Genomic DNA, 15,052 nt, shown 5'->3' with positions numbered 1-15,052 from the left:
AATTTTCTTTGAAATCCGACAATGTATTTTATAGATATATCATTTTGTAGTACATATCAATATGGTAGCTAGACAGTATGGTTGATATGAGAAATTGGTATTGTTGAAATCCTCATGACCCACAGAATCAGTAGACATCAATTCATGATTTTAGGACATACACTTCAAAAGTCACAGGTAAAAAGAGCCATTTTTCACACTTCTTGACCCATAGGTGGTGCTGTCGAAAAACTCTGTCTGTGCCCTCAGACAATGGTCCTTGTGAAGCATACAGAGTTTCATTTAAGAAGGACAAAGGGTTGCTGAGATACAGCCTTAAATCTATTTTCACATTGACCTCGGTAAATTTGCGATGCCGTAACTTTAAAACAAAAGCGAAAATCTAAATTCTGTATTATCATTTCCGTGCGGCTTTGTCTGGAGATTATTTTGAGCTGTTCTTTGGGAAAATCAGACCAAGATTGAAGGCTGTGAAATGTTTAAACTGTAAACTTCATAATCCAAGATGCCGGCTACTGTAATAGGTGGAGTTTTAATGTAAGGCATTCAATTGAATCATCAGGAGGAGAGTAATCAGACAAAAAAAGAATGATGTCTCTAGGACAAATGGTTAAAAATAAATACACAAAAGAAAATTGCATATTTGACGTGGTGGTGCCACTATAGAGTTTGGTCTAGAGATCCTAAATTTGCTATGGGGACTATTCATGCCCACCCCTAACATTGTGCCAAATTTAATCATTTTCCTATGTAGCATTCATTGGGCTGCCATAGAATCCCTTTATTATAATAATAATAATAATAATAATGATAATAATAATAATAATAATAAATATAGCTGCAGGAAGCAATTACAGGTCCAAGCACCAGCGTGGCAACCACTTTACAACACTAAGCACAATCCAAGTAACACATATGTCATGCACACCAAAGTAACACCAACTCACATCTTACCTCAGGTCAGGATTGGACAAGAACTTTGACATTTCATGGCTTTAACCACTGCTCCACTCAGCCACTGTGCTAACAGCCACTTAAAGGAACATACTAAGCTAAGAATTTTTTTTTGCAATAAAAAAAAACAGCCAAGCACAGTAGTCACCATTAAAAATTTAATGTTCATGTGACTTTTCATCAAAGATCAAAATAAAAATTTGACTGGCGAAAAGCCCGTAACTGTTGAGTAAGCACAATACAAAGAACTCTAGTACAACAAATATTAATCCAGACTATTTGCTTTGGAGATGATTGAACACATTACTTATGGCTTTATAGCTTAACTGACTGACATCAAAGAGACATGATAATGCTAGAGTAAACATGGAACATTTGGTTATATTTTAAAAGATAGGTGGCATTGACCCTTGGAACTATAGTCAAGAACCTTACACACTGTCACTCAGTCGACATAGCTTGGCTATGGCAAAGAGACATGCTGATTTTAGAGTCAGAATACAAGTGTGGGTTAATTTTTTAACCCTTGGTGGCACTGTCCCCAAACAGTAAAGGTGTCCTCAGGACATAATGTTGATGCATAACAGTTTCAGTCTTTTAAATTCAACAATGCATTCAAAAGATATGTTTTTAACAAAACATACATGTCAGGAGAAAAATAACAAGAAGAACAAAAATAATATCTGCAAGCAGAAATGGTCAGGGATAAGCCCTGAAACTATTCAGTAAGCACAATACAAATACCTGCAATACAATATAAAATCAACTCTTAATACTTGTCTAGATGGGGGTTTGAACCTAGGACTTTTCAAACTATTAACCAGTGCTTTAACGCACTGAGCCACTCAGTTGATGTGCTCAACAAGTTGCAAAGAGAGAACCTGACTTTAGAGTCAGCACACAAGTGTGGGTTATCTTTCAAACTGTAGGTGGTGCTGTCTCCAAACTGCTTAAGTATCCTCAAGATGTGATGTCGATGATGCATGCCTATTTTCTTTCAAATCAGACAATACATTATATATATATATCACATTTTTTAAAAATGCATGTGACAAGGAGGACGACGTGGCCGGGACATGACGAGACACACCCGGCGCTGAATCGTCCTAATCAGCTGGGAGGGGGATAAGGATGAGCCAGAGACACCAGTTCGAGACAGAGAGATGCACAAAGCTGTGTGTGTGTGTTGTGTTCTGCTGGAAAGCAGGTTTATGTTGTGTTTTGTTCATTTGTTTATTAAAAGTTTACATTGATTGCTCAGCCGGTTCCCGCTGCCTCCTTGCCCCACTGAAGATCCTCGTTACACTGGTGCCGAATCCCAGGAAGGAGGAGGGATGTGCTGTCATGGAGTTCTCGCCGCTGCCGTCCACCGGGAAGCGGAGGAGCCGCTGCTGCCATCCGCCTGGAGCTGGAGGAACCGCTACCGTGCACCAGGAAGAGGAGAAGTGGCTGTCGTCTGCCAGGGGGCAGAGGAGTGGCTGAGGACCAGGAAACAGTGTGTATGGGGACCGGCGACCCACTTTCCCTCTTTCTCTGTCTCTCCCCCAAACTCTTTCCCCCTCATCTCTCCCAGGGTCCAAAGAGGTGGGGAAGACCTGCCGGCAGGAGGACGGCAGGAAGTGCAACACCTCCCTTCCAGGAAGGAAGGGGAGGGGTGTACGTCAAGCCGGAGGTTTCCCCGGCCTGAATCGGGTGGTGGAGGAGTGTGACGAAGAAGAGGGCGTGGCCGGGCCTTGAGAACGCCCGGTGCTGAATCGTCCTAATCAGCCGGGAGGGGGATAAGGACGAGCTGGAGACGCCAGTTCGAGAGAGAGACAGATGCACAAAGCTGTGTTTTTGTGTTTTGTGTTCTGCTGGAAAGCAGTTTTATGTTGTGTTTTGTTCATTAATTTATTAAAAATTTACGTTGACTGCCCAGCCAGTTCCCGCCTCCTCCTTGCCCATCTGAAGAACCTCGTTACACTGCAGTATGGTGGAATGCAGTATGGCTGATATGAGAAAATCTGATATTGTTGAAATCTGCATGACCTAAGAAATCCACACATACTAACCCCATGATTTTAGGACATAGGTTTCAAAAGTTATGGTCAAAAAAAAAAAAAAAAAAGATCGTTTTACAATTATTGAACCATAGGTGGCACTGTCGCGAAACTCTGCATGTGCCCTTAGGCCATGGTCTTCATGAAGCATACCAAGATTTGTTTCGATACAGCCTCATCCATTTCACATCGACCTCATTAACTTTGATGCTGTAACTTTTATACAAAAGCCAAAAATCAAAATTCATTAATGTGATTTCTGTGCGGCTCGGTCTGGAGAATATTTCAAGGCATTGTTTTGACAAATCAGACAAAGTTTGAAGGATATGGAACTTTTTAACTGTAAATATCATAATCCAAGAATTCTGCCACTGTAATGGGCGGCATTTTAATGTATGGGATCCATTTTAATCATCAGGAGGAAAGTAATCAGACCAAAAAAAATACAATAATTGCGTCTAGGACAAACGGTTCAAAAGATACAAAAGAAAAGTGAATTTGTGGCATGGTGGTGGTGCTATAGTGTATGTCTTAGTGACTCCAAATTTGGTATGGGAGCTATTCATAATCACACCCATAATCAGTGTGCCAAATTTCATCATTTTCCAATGTACGGTTCTATGGGCTGCCATAGACTTCCATTGGGAGGAATAATAATAATACTAACTGGTACAGTAGGGGCTATAGCACCTTTGTGTTTGGCCCCCTAATAATAATGATAATAAGAAAACCAACGAAAACAGTAGGTGCCACAGCACCTTCGTTGCTTGACCCATAATTATAATATTAATACAAGGCATCTTGAAAAGTAGGTTTAGAGCTCTGGATTATGTCTTTTTATAGATGGATTTTCCCATTTGTTGAATTGGTTAGACTTTATAGCTTGACATTATCCAGTTGTCTATAGTCTCTTTGAAGAAAAATAGTCACCACTGAGCCCGCAAGCAAACTGTTGTGAAAGTGTCAAATTTAATCTCCAGATTTTCAAGTAAGGCAAGGTCTCAGGGGAGCGATTCTGCAGTTTTAATCTGGAAGAATCAGTCAGCTCTTGTGATCAAGTGAACATTTTTCTGTGTAGAGGAGAATTCTGAATAATTGCACTCACCATATCCTTTTATCTGTGAGTGTACAAGTGTTTAGGGAAGTATTTGCCTTGTTCACTGTATCACTGTGATAGCGTGATTCGAGCTCTGAACCATTGCCAATAACCCTTTAGGTGAGGGATGGCCCACCGATGTCCCAGAGGTGACTGTTTGGCTATGTCAAGCTCATTAGAGGGTCACTGATAACATCATTGGCATGCATAGAGGATGTGGTAGAAGCTGTAGCCTCAGATACAAAAAAAATCCACATACTATAGAAAATGAACTCTCTTGTTGTAATTTCTGAGTTGGTATGTATGCAGCCATTCTGATCAATTTCTTCATATTGATGTTGTTGTTTTTTTTGTTTTTTTAACTAGGTGGTGTCTGATGCTGCAGGACATGGCGTCACTATAACAGGGGATAAAACCTTTAACAACTGGAATTGGCCCAATGCCGTCATCTTCGCAGCTACAGTTATCACAACTATTGGTAAGGCTCTGCTCCTTTTCAGAACTGTAATAATTAAGAGATTCTGTTTATCTTTTGATAAATAAACAAAGGAAATATTGATTATCTTAGTCAGGCAAAGAAACAACAGGAAATTGTTAAAAGAGGAATAATTGAAGTCCCACATGTTAAAAAATAAATAAAAAAAACATTCCCCCACAGGTTATGGAAATATTGCCCCCAAAACATCATCTGGGAGGGTTTTTTGTATTTTTTATGGGCTTTTTGGAGTGCCGCTGTGTTTTACTTGGATCAGTGAACTTGGAAAGTTTTTTGGAGGACGAGCTAAACACCTTGGGCAATATCTCACTAAGAAGGGGGTAACACTGGTAAGAAAAAATGCACACAACTATTGTGTTTTGTTAATATGGTGAATGGTGATATGTACAAAATATTAGTTTACATCACTATATTAACAGTATAACTTCTAACTACATTTTGCAGTTCCATTATGTTTTTTTTTTTGTTTTTGTTTTTTAATACATAATTTTATATATTTTTGTGCTTCACACTTGCAGCGGAAAACACAGTTCACCTGTACAGCCATCTTTCTGTTGTGGGGCATGTTGATCCATTTGGTGATCCCTCCATTTGTTTTCATGTCTCAAGAAGGTTGGACTTACATTGAGGGCTTGTACTTTTCGTTTGTAACTTTGACAACTATTGGTTTTGGTGATCTTGTAGCAGGTGGGTGTCATGGTTATTAAAGTTTTTTTTATTTATTTATTTATTTTTTTTTTAACATCAATCACTGCTTTCTTGGCCAAGAGGACTAGATTGATTTCTTGAAAATAGAGATGCACAAGCTGCCATTTGTATGCTGAACAGTGGCCAGGCAATTTTGGAAAATTAAAAAGTCTACTGTGAAGTGTTTTCAAATAAGTTACACCCATATAATAGATGGAATAATACACAATGTTAACATACTGTATGAAAACTGCAGCAGATATGCTTGATTTGAGGTATGTTTTTACCAATGTGACCTATATTTTCTAAGTTATGTTAAGTTGCATCTTTCACAGATATTAAATACTTTTTTCATGGGTATATAAAAACACATATCAGATTTGATAAATATATCAAATTTAATCTGATCTGTATAGTATTAATTAGTGCTGCTCCTTATTTTCTCTTGTGTTTGTAGGTGTTGACCCCAATGCTGATTACCCTACTCTTTATCGCTATTTTGTGGAGGTGTGGATTTATCTGGGTCTGGCATGGCTCTCTCTGTTCTTCAATTGGAAGGTTCGCATGGTTGTGGAGGCTCATAAAGCTCTTAAGAAGCGGCGTAAAAGGCGCAAACTGTCTTTGGATGAACTAGAGCACTATAAGGAGAGCCATAAGACCCTTCTGCCACCAACCCCCAATGACGTCAACATATTCAGCTTTTTATCTAAGAAAAAAGAGGGTTACAATGACCACATCAAGCAGATAGGTGTCGAGAAAGGAGAAGGGCATTGTGTCAGCTCCATTACTGGTAACAAGTCTAAAGCACCAAACCGATCAAAAAGCTGTAGTGATGCTTTTTCCATTAATGGAAATGCCATCCTCAATCTAGATCGCTCACCTCGGCAGAAGCGCCGCTATAGCTTTAGTGATCGAGTTACTGTGGCCCTCTCAAAATCCAAGAACTACCTTCTTGTCCAAGAGGAATGTCTTCTCATGAATGAGATTCATGGGGAAGGAGAGCACGATACTGACCTGGACCAATTTTTTGAGAATCAGTTGGACAAGGAAGCAGGAGAGGACCACAGATGTCTCAGATCTGGAGGCTGCATTGGGGGTCGGAACACGTACCAAACCCTCATGTTTCCCAATGCCAACATCACTTTCATTGATGAGGAGAACTTGCTGAACCACAACCTGGAGGATGGTAAAGATGACACTGTGCCTAGGTTTTCAACCTCAGATGAGAACTTTGAATCTGAGACAGACTCCAAAGAGGAACTGGGCTCAGATTCAGAGAGCTCTGTATTCACCACAGATGGGTCGGACCACGGCCATTCCTATGAACAACTGGTGGAAGAATATTCCAAAGAGGACAACACAGACACTTGATCCTATTAGTCTTTTCAAGCAAGTTTAAAAATGATTGTACAAATTAGAATCTGTGAAATTACTTTTAGTTAGTGTTATGCCAAGCCACATTGGATATTGCAAGAAGAACAAAAGATGGATGAGTCTTCGTTCAAACTGTCTATCCTGACTAAAATGAAGTTCACTTTATAAACAAACTATAGGCAACTGTTGGCATAGAAAATTTTTATCCATAAACATAATTAACTAATTTATTAGCTGCTCTAGTTTTACAGGTTTTTTATTTATTGTATGACAAAAACAAATTGTGTTTCTAAATTGTCTGAGACTGCAGAATCAGTCGTTGTAAGTCTCTGAATGACTATGAACTGTGTCATAGGAAAAGACGATATGGACTGGCCATTCTATTGAGGATTCCTTTTTTTGCATGTTTGTTCACCATATTGGTGATTTTTTTAAAGATTAAATATGCCACTTTACCTTTGTCAAAGCTTAATCTTATTGCAGCATTGGCTTTTTGTAAGGTTGAGATTTAATTCCTTTTTTTTTTTTTTTGATGCAGGCATTATTTTTGATGCTCCTCAATTGTGTTTGTGAGTTCCTATTAGCAGGATTATCTCAAAACTTATGAAGTCTTAGACTGTTTAGTCACAGAAGACCATTGTTGATTCAACCAAGATACTTCTTTAATATTTGTGTGGTATGTGAAATGATAGGAAATTAAACTACCCCTCTGTGTTTAGTCTGTGTTTAGACTGCAAGGGATAGTCTTTACTAACATGATAACCACAGATTTAGTGTCTGACTCATTTGGATGTTTAAAAGCATCCAAAGCATCTCACTGTACTTTTAATGTCCCATGAAAAAAAAGAATTTACATCCTGGTTGTAGTTCCCCACTGCTAAATCTTGGCAGTGTGTTTGTTTTCACACTGTCTTTTTGTGTCACGTCACTGAATCTCAATTTCCTGTTGTAGTTGTAATTATATTGTTTGCATGTCAAGGGTGTTATAAAGACAAGCTCTCTCAAAATCAAACCTCTATTTGTCTTTCTTTATAGAAAGGTTTCTCAGTCTTCATAAATCTTCAAAAAGTTCAAACATCGAAAACACCTATAGTTATGTATTCTAATATTCAGTTCTGATGCATTCTGTACCAATTTACCTTTTTTTGAATGATCTCCTTTGTTTTCCTTTATGATGTTACTATCAAAAAGGTGTTATATGCAGTGTTTATTGTATATTGCAATCATTCAGAAGTTGTAAAATTTGCATTTCCATTGGGCATTTAATGTGTCCGTTTCATCCGAGAGCTAAGAGGATTTTTGCATAAGCTCAAACCAAACAGCCTGAGCAAAAACAAGACCCACCCTTCGTTTTCCATGCTACTTTTTAACCATGGATCCCTTCAGTTTTTAATGCATAGGCTCTCTCACTTGAGAGAATGTGTGTTTGCTATATAAACATTTGAAAAGGGCCTGTCAGTAGCCATCACTAGTGGGTTTGTTCAGGCCATAGCTTTGTAGTCTGTTGAATTTGTTGAGTTAAATGACATGAATGACAAAAACAGGTTAACATGTAACTTACTGTACTCCTTCCTTGTTGTCAGATCTTAGAAAGGAGAGTTGGGCTATTGTTTTGGTCATGTTGCAGCATTTCTCCCAATTCTATCACAAAGCAAAACATTTTATTCTTGTACAGTAAAAGGGTAAAGTGTTTTTGATATTTTCTGTAGGCAACATGTTCTCGACTATATAATGGTAACTGAAATACTGCTTGCATTTTACAGTTTAATTCAATTCCTTTCTGCTGGTGCTGTTTTGATCCATTCAGATGATCGCTGTATGAATTTGAATATTGGTTATCCTGATGAATGAGAAGTATGACATTTTTTTTTTTTAGTCTTGTTAATCTTTTGTTGATTTTGTTTATTTTTATGTTTTTAACTTGTGCAATGATTTAAAAAGTGCACTTGGCCTTAGCAAAAGGTACCTGCCTCTTGAAGGAATTTGAAAAATTGTCAAAATGGCATATTGTGTGTGGGTGGGTGCATGTGTGTGTGTACATTTTACTCCAGCATTATTAAAAATTTAATTAGCTTATTTTACTGATTATGGCATGTCTGAAAAACTGTACTTTTTGACTATATAAAATAAAGTATTAAGCAATTGTTATTAAATTTTATCTCAGCAGCAACAGCAGTGAAAACATCTCTATCTCGCATAAAGGGCCAATAGTTTGCTATTTTATGGCCTCAAAGTTATAAACATTTGTCTGGTCCACGTCAGCATGTTTTCCCTTTTGTTATGCATTAATTCTATTTCTAAGAAACAAAGGCCAATTATTCAGTTCTGATGGTGGTCATAAGGACTGGATATGTACTGTCACATGCTTGCTTGTGTAATATAGCATTTAGGAGCAATTCGATCACAAAACTTCTAATTCAGGAAGCATGTTGGACCGATAGTCTCCTGAATGTTTATCTTTGTGACCCCATTCCTCACTAAAATATAAATGGAAAATATGTCTTAAAAAATAGAATAAAGATTGCTTTTAGTCTTGCTTGTATTGGGACATAAGGTCATAGAACTTCTGCTTCATAGAACTGTAAAACAGTCTTGCTTCATAAAGACACTCCTAAGTGATAAGGGCTCACAAACAGAGTGGTAAAAATGTTACCAGGAATGATAATTATAACTCCAAGGAGCATTAGAGGATTACAACTAGGCAATCAACGATTGAACAAGATTATTATTGGTGGGAAATAAGTTAATGACAACTTTCTACTAAATCTTAAACTTCAGGTGCAATTTATTATGATTATTATTTTGCAAGGAAAATAATGCATACAAAGATTCACTGGATTTCCATTTTTACATGTGCCGTGCCCTTTTTTACAAAACACATGTTAACTGGTGGCCTTTTTCCACAGAAATTAAACCTGCAATAAGTTCAGAACTCATTTTTGCCAATACTCGCCAATATTTGATCGTTTACTAGCAGATTAGTATCATATATACGTGTCTGAAATGAGACCCCAGCATGTGAAATTACTGCAGAATTGTTAAGATAGCCAGTAACGGTTAGTGTCTTGAGAATTACAGTAGTGTTGTCATGTTGACTGCATGTCTGTGATTTCTGCTGTGAATCCTCATTGATACTCAAATGAAGAGCATGAATTGATTAGCTAGTTAATTTACAGACACATTGAATTAAAGGAAATTTTTTCAGAAGGGACCATTCCATTAGAGCAAAGATTATGGTTTGCTCAAGGGCGTAATGGTGGCAAAAGATCTGAACAGTCAGCAGTCAACTTTTGGGCAAGAACAAATAGAATAAAGGTCATGTAAAAACTTAATATAAACATTTAATGATGCCATATTTTCTGTCGTTTTCCTACCATTCTAAGCTTTTGTTGTTGTTGTTTTAATAATTCCTTACACTTATATAGCACTTTTCTAGGCACTCAAAGCACTTTACATAGTATAGGGGGAATCTCCTCACCCACCACCAGTGTGTAGCATCCACCAGGATGATGTGATGGCAGCCATAGTGCGCCAGTATGCTTACCACACACCAGCTATTGGTGGAGTGGAGAGTAGAGTGATGTAGCCAATTCAGGAATGGGGATAATTAAAAGGCCATGATGAATAAGGGCCAATGGGGAGAATTTGGCCAGGACACCGGGGTACACCCCTACTCTTTACGAGAAGTGCCCTGGGATTTTTAATGACCACAGAGAGTCAGGACCTCGGTTTAACATCTCATCCGAAGGACGGAGCCTTTTTACAGTATAGTGACCCCATCATTACACTAGGGATCCACACAGACCACAGGGTGAGCACCCCCTGCTGGCCACCCTAACACCTCTTCCAGCAGCAAACGTAGTTTTCCCCAGGAGGACTCCCATCCAGGTACTGACCAGGCTCAACCCTGCTTAGCTTTAGTTTTGTTTTTCTTTTATCTTTAATTCAAAGTGCTGAACTGGTATAAATTTAACTTTTAGATAACAGTACTGGGAAAAGCTGGAGGCTGAATATGTGCCGAACAAGTAAGATTATCATTACTAATATCATAAGTAACATCATTAAAAATCTCCTGCCACTTTGCAATGAGGGCAGAATCTTGTAGAGTGAGTGTATTGTTGTAGGTAGTAATTCCCACTGCATTATGCTGCTTATCATCAGGTGCAGCTCGTCTATATGGGCAAGTAGGGCAGAGCCCCACCGTAATATTAATCCACTTGAAAACATAGAATCTGTACTATAAACAGCTGATAATGTAATTTGTTAACCACTAAATGTGTTTAAAATGCTGACATATGTATTTAAAAGCAGGCCTAGTACAGTTTGTATTCAAATTTTAAGTTGTAATTTAGCTGAAACATCTGTTGTACTGTATGTTTGATATAGATATACAAGCATGTGGGGCAGAGAATCTGCTGAACTCCACAGCGCCCCTCATTTTTCCAAAAGAAATCTGTGGTCAAAGATTGTACTGCAATAAGCCTTCATTAGACCCTTTCCCACCTACAGTCCCAGTACTTTTCCCTTAATAACTTTTTTGATGAGAACTCTTAAAAGGAATGGGTCACCTGAGGAGATTTTCCCCTCTTGCCCCGTAGTGATGTCATCTAGTATCGCCCATTTTTATTCTGACGTTATTGCACGTGCGATTCAGTAGCAACAACAAAATCAACAGCACAGACAGAGGACACTAGGATCGGATCTACACTTTTTTTAGGGTTGTCTTGCACAAACTATGGCTGCATCTGAAAACGTGAGCAGCTGCCTTGCTGCCTATTCATTTCATGGTTTAAACAACAGTGTTTTTGGAAGAATGGAACTCTTAAGTAAACTGGTCTCAGAACAGTTTGAAGAGCACATTAATTCATCATACCTCCTTATACAGCCTCCAAAGGCAGCAGTTTCAGGTTTTCTGATGCAGCCTGTGTCTTCATGTTACATTTTTACGGGGTGCATTATCCGTGCTGCCGCCGGTGTGAGAGGAGAGAGAAGGCGGTCAGCCTACCAAGAAGCACATGCTGAACTCCACAGAAAACAGTTTGAATATGCACCATAAATCTATTTATCAACACAATCTTTTACAGTAAAGGCTTTTATGACTCAACATTAACTACTGTTCTGAAATAGTCACTCATTGGCTTGACATGCAGTAACGGCACGCAATGCTTCCATGATGTAAACTAGATTTCATGACGGTTTAGTTTATAATAGAGTTCATTTACCCCCTCTCGATAAACATCTTATTATTTATATCTGTAATACCAAAAATTTAAAATTAAATTTAGTAATCCAGAAATCACTTTATTTTCTGTATAGTCAAAGTGCAAACAGTACAGATGCGATGAAAACTCAAAGCATGTCTCTCGATGAAGTCTCACACACACATACATTTGTGAAACGAGTGATCCTCTTTGGATGCCATGTTGATTTTATTTTATTTCTGTTGAGGGAGTTGTAAAATTAGCACAATCCTCTGTGTAGCAGGCTAACAGGTGGCTGTCGACTCCTCGAGTTTCTCAATGCTTTGTGTGTCATAGGTTTTTGACCAATCACAGGTTGCAGAATATCCCACAATCCCTCTATGCCCCCAAAAGTACCTACTTTAGAGTAGGATCTAAATGTCCCTTAAAACGGCTACAAGGAAGTATAGTTCCTCAGGCGTGTAAATGAAGAAATGTACTAGTCCCGGGGGAAAGTACCTAAAATGGTCTTTAGTTCCTGCAGTGGGAAAGGGCCTATTTAGATGCACTGGGGTAGAAATGAATCTGCCCATAAAGGTAGAGTCAAACCAAAGGTAACTTCAGTATTAGTACACTGCAGCTATGTGACAGATTGTGAACACGGTGAGTGCTATCGATAAATATGTGTGTAACAGCGTATCATTTCTATTGCAAATTCAGACAAATTGGCCATCAAACAACTTGGTCCTGACAAGTCAGACATAAAAATTGTTTGGAAATCACAATGTAAGGGTAGGCGATAAGACATTGTATGTATTGTATGATGACAAATTTTGTCAAAGAGCCTTGGCTCAGTGTAATTTTAACATTTAAACTGTGATTCTCTTTACTACTTAAAACTTACTGTGATTTAAATCTATTATTATTATTATTATTATTAGGGCCCGAGCAAGAGGTGCTAAAGCCCTATTGTTTTTGGAATGTTTTTTCACAATTATTAGGGCCCAAACACTGAAAGTGCGAGACCCTATTGTTCTACTAAAGATTGTTATTATTATTAGGGCCCGAGCACCAGAGGTGCTAAAGAACTATTGTTGTTGGAATGTTTTTTCACAATTATTATTAGGGGTCCAAGCACCGAAGGTATTGTATTTGTTCCGATTTTCTTATTATTTTTCTTATTATTATTATAATAATTTTTTTCTGCCCTAAAAGTGTCTGGGCGTCAGAGACCATAAGTTGTAGAGATTCCAAACGGTAGTTCCAGAGAGGGTGGAGCTCGGGCCGGAGGTGAATATGAAACACAATCATATCATCCGGTCACTTGCGGAGACCACCTCTCACCGTATCAACTCGCAGAGGTTGCCAAGAATTTGCGGAAGTGTTTCCCCCTCTACCGGGTCGTACAAACATCATCCAGCACCACATCGAGACCGAGCCAGGGGTGGTGTTACGTAGCAGTCCCTACCAATTGCCCAAGCACAAAAAGAAAATTGTCCAGGAAGAATTGGATGCAATGCTCGATATGGGAGTAATAGAGGAATCCCACAGCGATTGGTCCAGACCGATTGTTCTAGTTTTTAAGAGTGACGGGTCTGTATGGTTCTGTGTGGATTATAGAAAAGTCAACGTGGTGTCTAAATTTGATGCGTACCCAATGCCTCACGTTGATGAGTTGTTCGATCGGTTGGGTTCTGCTCGATTTTATTCGACACTGGATTTGACAAAGGGTTATTGGGAGATCCCCTTGACACCAATTTCCTGTGAAAAACAGACTTCTCCACACCGTTTGGATTACACCAATTTGTGATGCTTCCGTTCGGTTTGTTTGGGGCCCCGGCTATGTTTCAGTGTCTCATGGACCGAATCCTCAGACCGCATTCGGCTTACGCTGCTGCCTATTTAGATGACATCATCATTTACAGCAATGATTGGCAGCGGCACATGCAGCATCTGAGGGCGGTTCGAAGATCGCTGCGATGAGTGGGACTCACAGCAAACCCCAAGAAGTGCACGATTGGACGGGTGGAGGTACGGTATCTGAGGTTCCACTTGGGCCACTTGGGCGACCTGCCCAATGCCCAAGACCAAAAAGGGGGTGAGACAGTTCCTGGGGCTGGCTGGCTATTATAGGAGATTCGTGCCTAATTATTCGGATGTCAACAGCCCGCTGACTGATCTCACTAAAAAGGGAGCTCCAGACCCGGTCCAGTGGACGGAGCAGTGCCAACAGGCATTTACGCAGGTTAAAGCCGCTTTTTGCAGGGGGCCACTTTTACATTCACCCGATTTCTCTCTCCCTTTTGTCTTGCAGATGGACACTTCAGACAGAGGGCTGGGGGCTGTACTCTCGCAGATGGTGTAGGGGGAGGAGCGCCCGGTTCTGTACACTAGCCGCAAGCTCTCGCTGAGGGAGACTAAGTACAGCATCGTAGAAAAGGAGTGTCTCGCCCATCAAGTGGGTGGTCCTCACTCTCTGGTACTACCTGATAGGGTGGGCCTTCACCCTCTGCTCGGATCATGCCCCACTCCAGTGGCTCCACTGCATGAAAGATACCAACACGCGGATCACCCGTTGGTATCTGGCTCTTCAGCTGTTTAAGTTCAAGGTGGTCCACAGACCGGGAGTGCAGATGGCTGTCGCCGACTTCCGAGAAATGGAGGGGAGTGGTAGACAGGATAGATGTCTTCCCGGCCTGAGTCGGGTGGTGGGGATATGTGGCAGCGGGGGCATGGTCAAGTGTCCGTCCTGAGAGAGAGAAAGGGCACTTGCACTTGAGCTAGATTATGTCTAACACCTGTCTTTAATTCCAGTGAGCATGGGGGAGAGCGGCATATAAGCAGCCAAGCCACCGGCAGAGAGAGAGAGAGAGCCTGGCACAAGGAAGTCCATGGTGTCTGTGAAGCTGACGAGTTTATGAGTGTTCGTATCTGTGAAGCTAATGAGTTTTGTGAAACTATGTACCTGTGAAGCTAATGAGTTTTGTGAATCTGTAAGCATTGAAGTTGCCAATTAAAAGTCTTACCTGTGCCAGGAGAAGCCCATTTCTCTATGTCCTCCTTTCATTCTGCTGTGGACCCTTTCATAGAAAGCTTCCCACAACCATGACACAAGCACGGATCAGTCTGATTCTTAAAAAGGACAAAGATTGGTAGTGGTGATTACTGCTTTTGGAAAAGGTCATGAGGCATCAGTGTATTACTCCCTGCTAATTCAGAGTCTTGG

The 15,052-nt window shown here is 39.8% G+C and overlaps 2 protein-coding genes across 2 annotated transcripts in view; both read left to right on the top strand.

The window, feature by feature from the left end:
• kcnk5a (potassium channel, subfamily K, member 5a) overlaps nt 1-8,789 on the top strand; it is a 90,094-nt gene extending 81,305 nt beyond the window's left edge. The window contains exons 2-5 of the mRNA XM_051646245.1: nt 4,456-4,567; nt 4,748-4,914; nt 5,104-5,272; nt 5,730-8,789. Coding sequence (XP_051502205.1) covers nt 4,456-4,567; nt 4,748-4,914; nt 5,104-5,272; nt 5,730-6,643 — 1,362 coding nt within the window. The 3' untranslated portion in view covers nt 6,644-8,789. The remainder of the gene's footprint in view (nt 1-4,455; nt 4,568-4,747; nt 4,915-5,103; nt 5,273-5,729) is intronic.
• The window catches only part of LOC127411120 (uncharacterized), a 418,430-nt gene that overhangs the window by 163,876 nt on the left and 239,502 nt on the right, over nt 1-15,052 (top strand). The gene's annotated exons all lie outside the window — the stretch shown is intronic.

The sequence above is a fragment of the Myxocyprinus asiaticus genome, chromosome 20 (assembly GCF_019703515.2).
Source record: "Myxocyprinus asiaticus isolate MX2 ecotype Aquarium Trade chromosome 20, UBuf_Myxa_2, whole genome shotgun sequence".
Lineage (NCBI taxonomy): Eukaryota > Metazoa > Chordata > Actinopteri > Cypriniformes > Catostomidae > Myxocyprinus > Myxocyprinus asiaticus.
The sequence above is the reverse complement of the archived record's forward strand: the minus strand, read 5'-3'. Positions and strand labels throughout refer to the sequence as shown.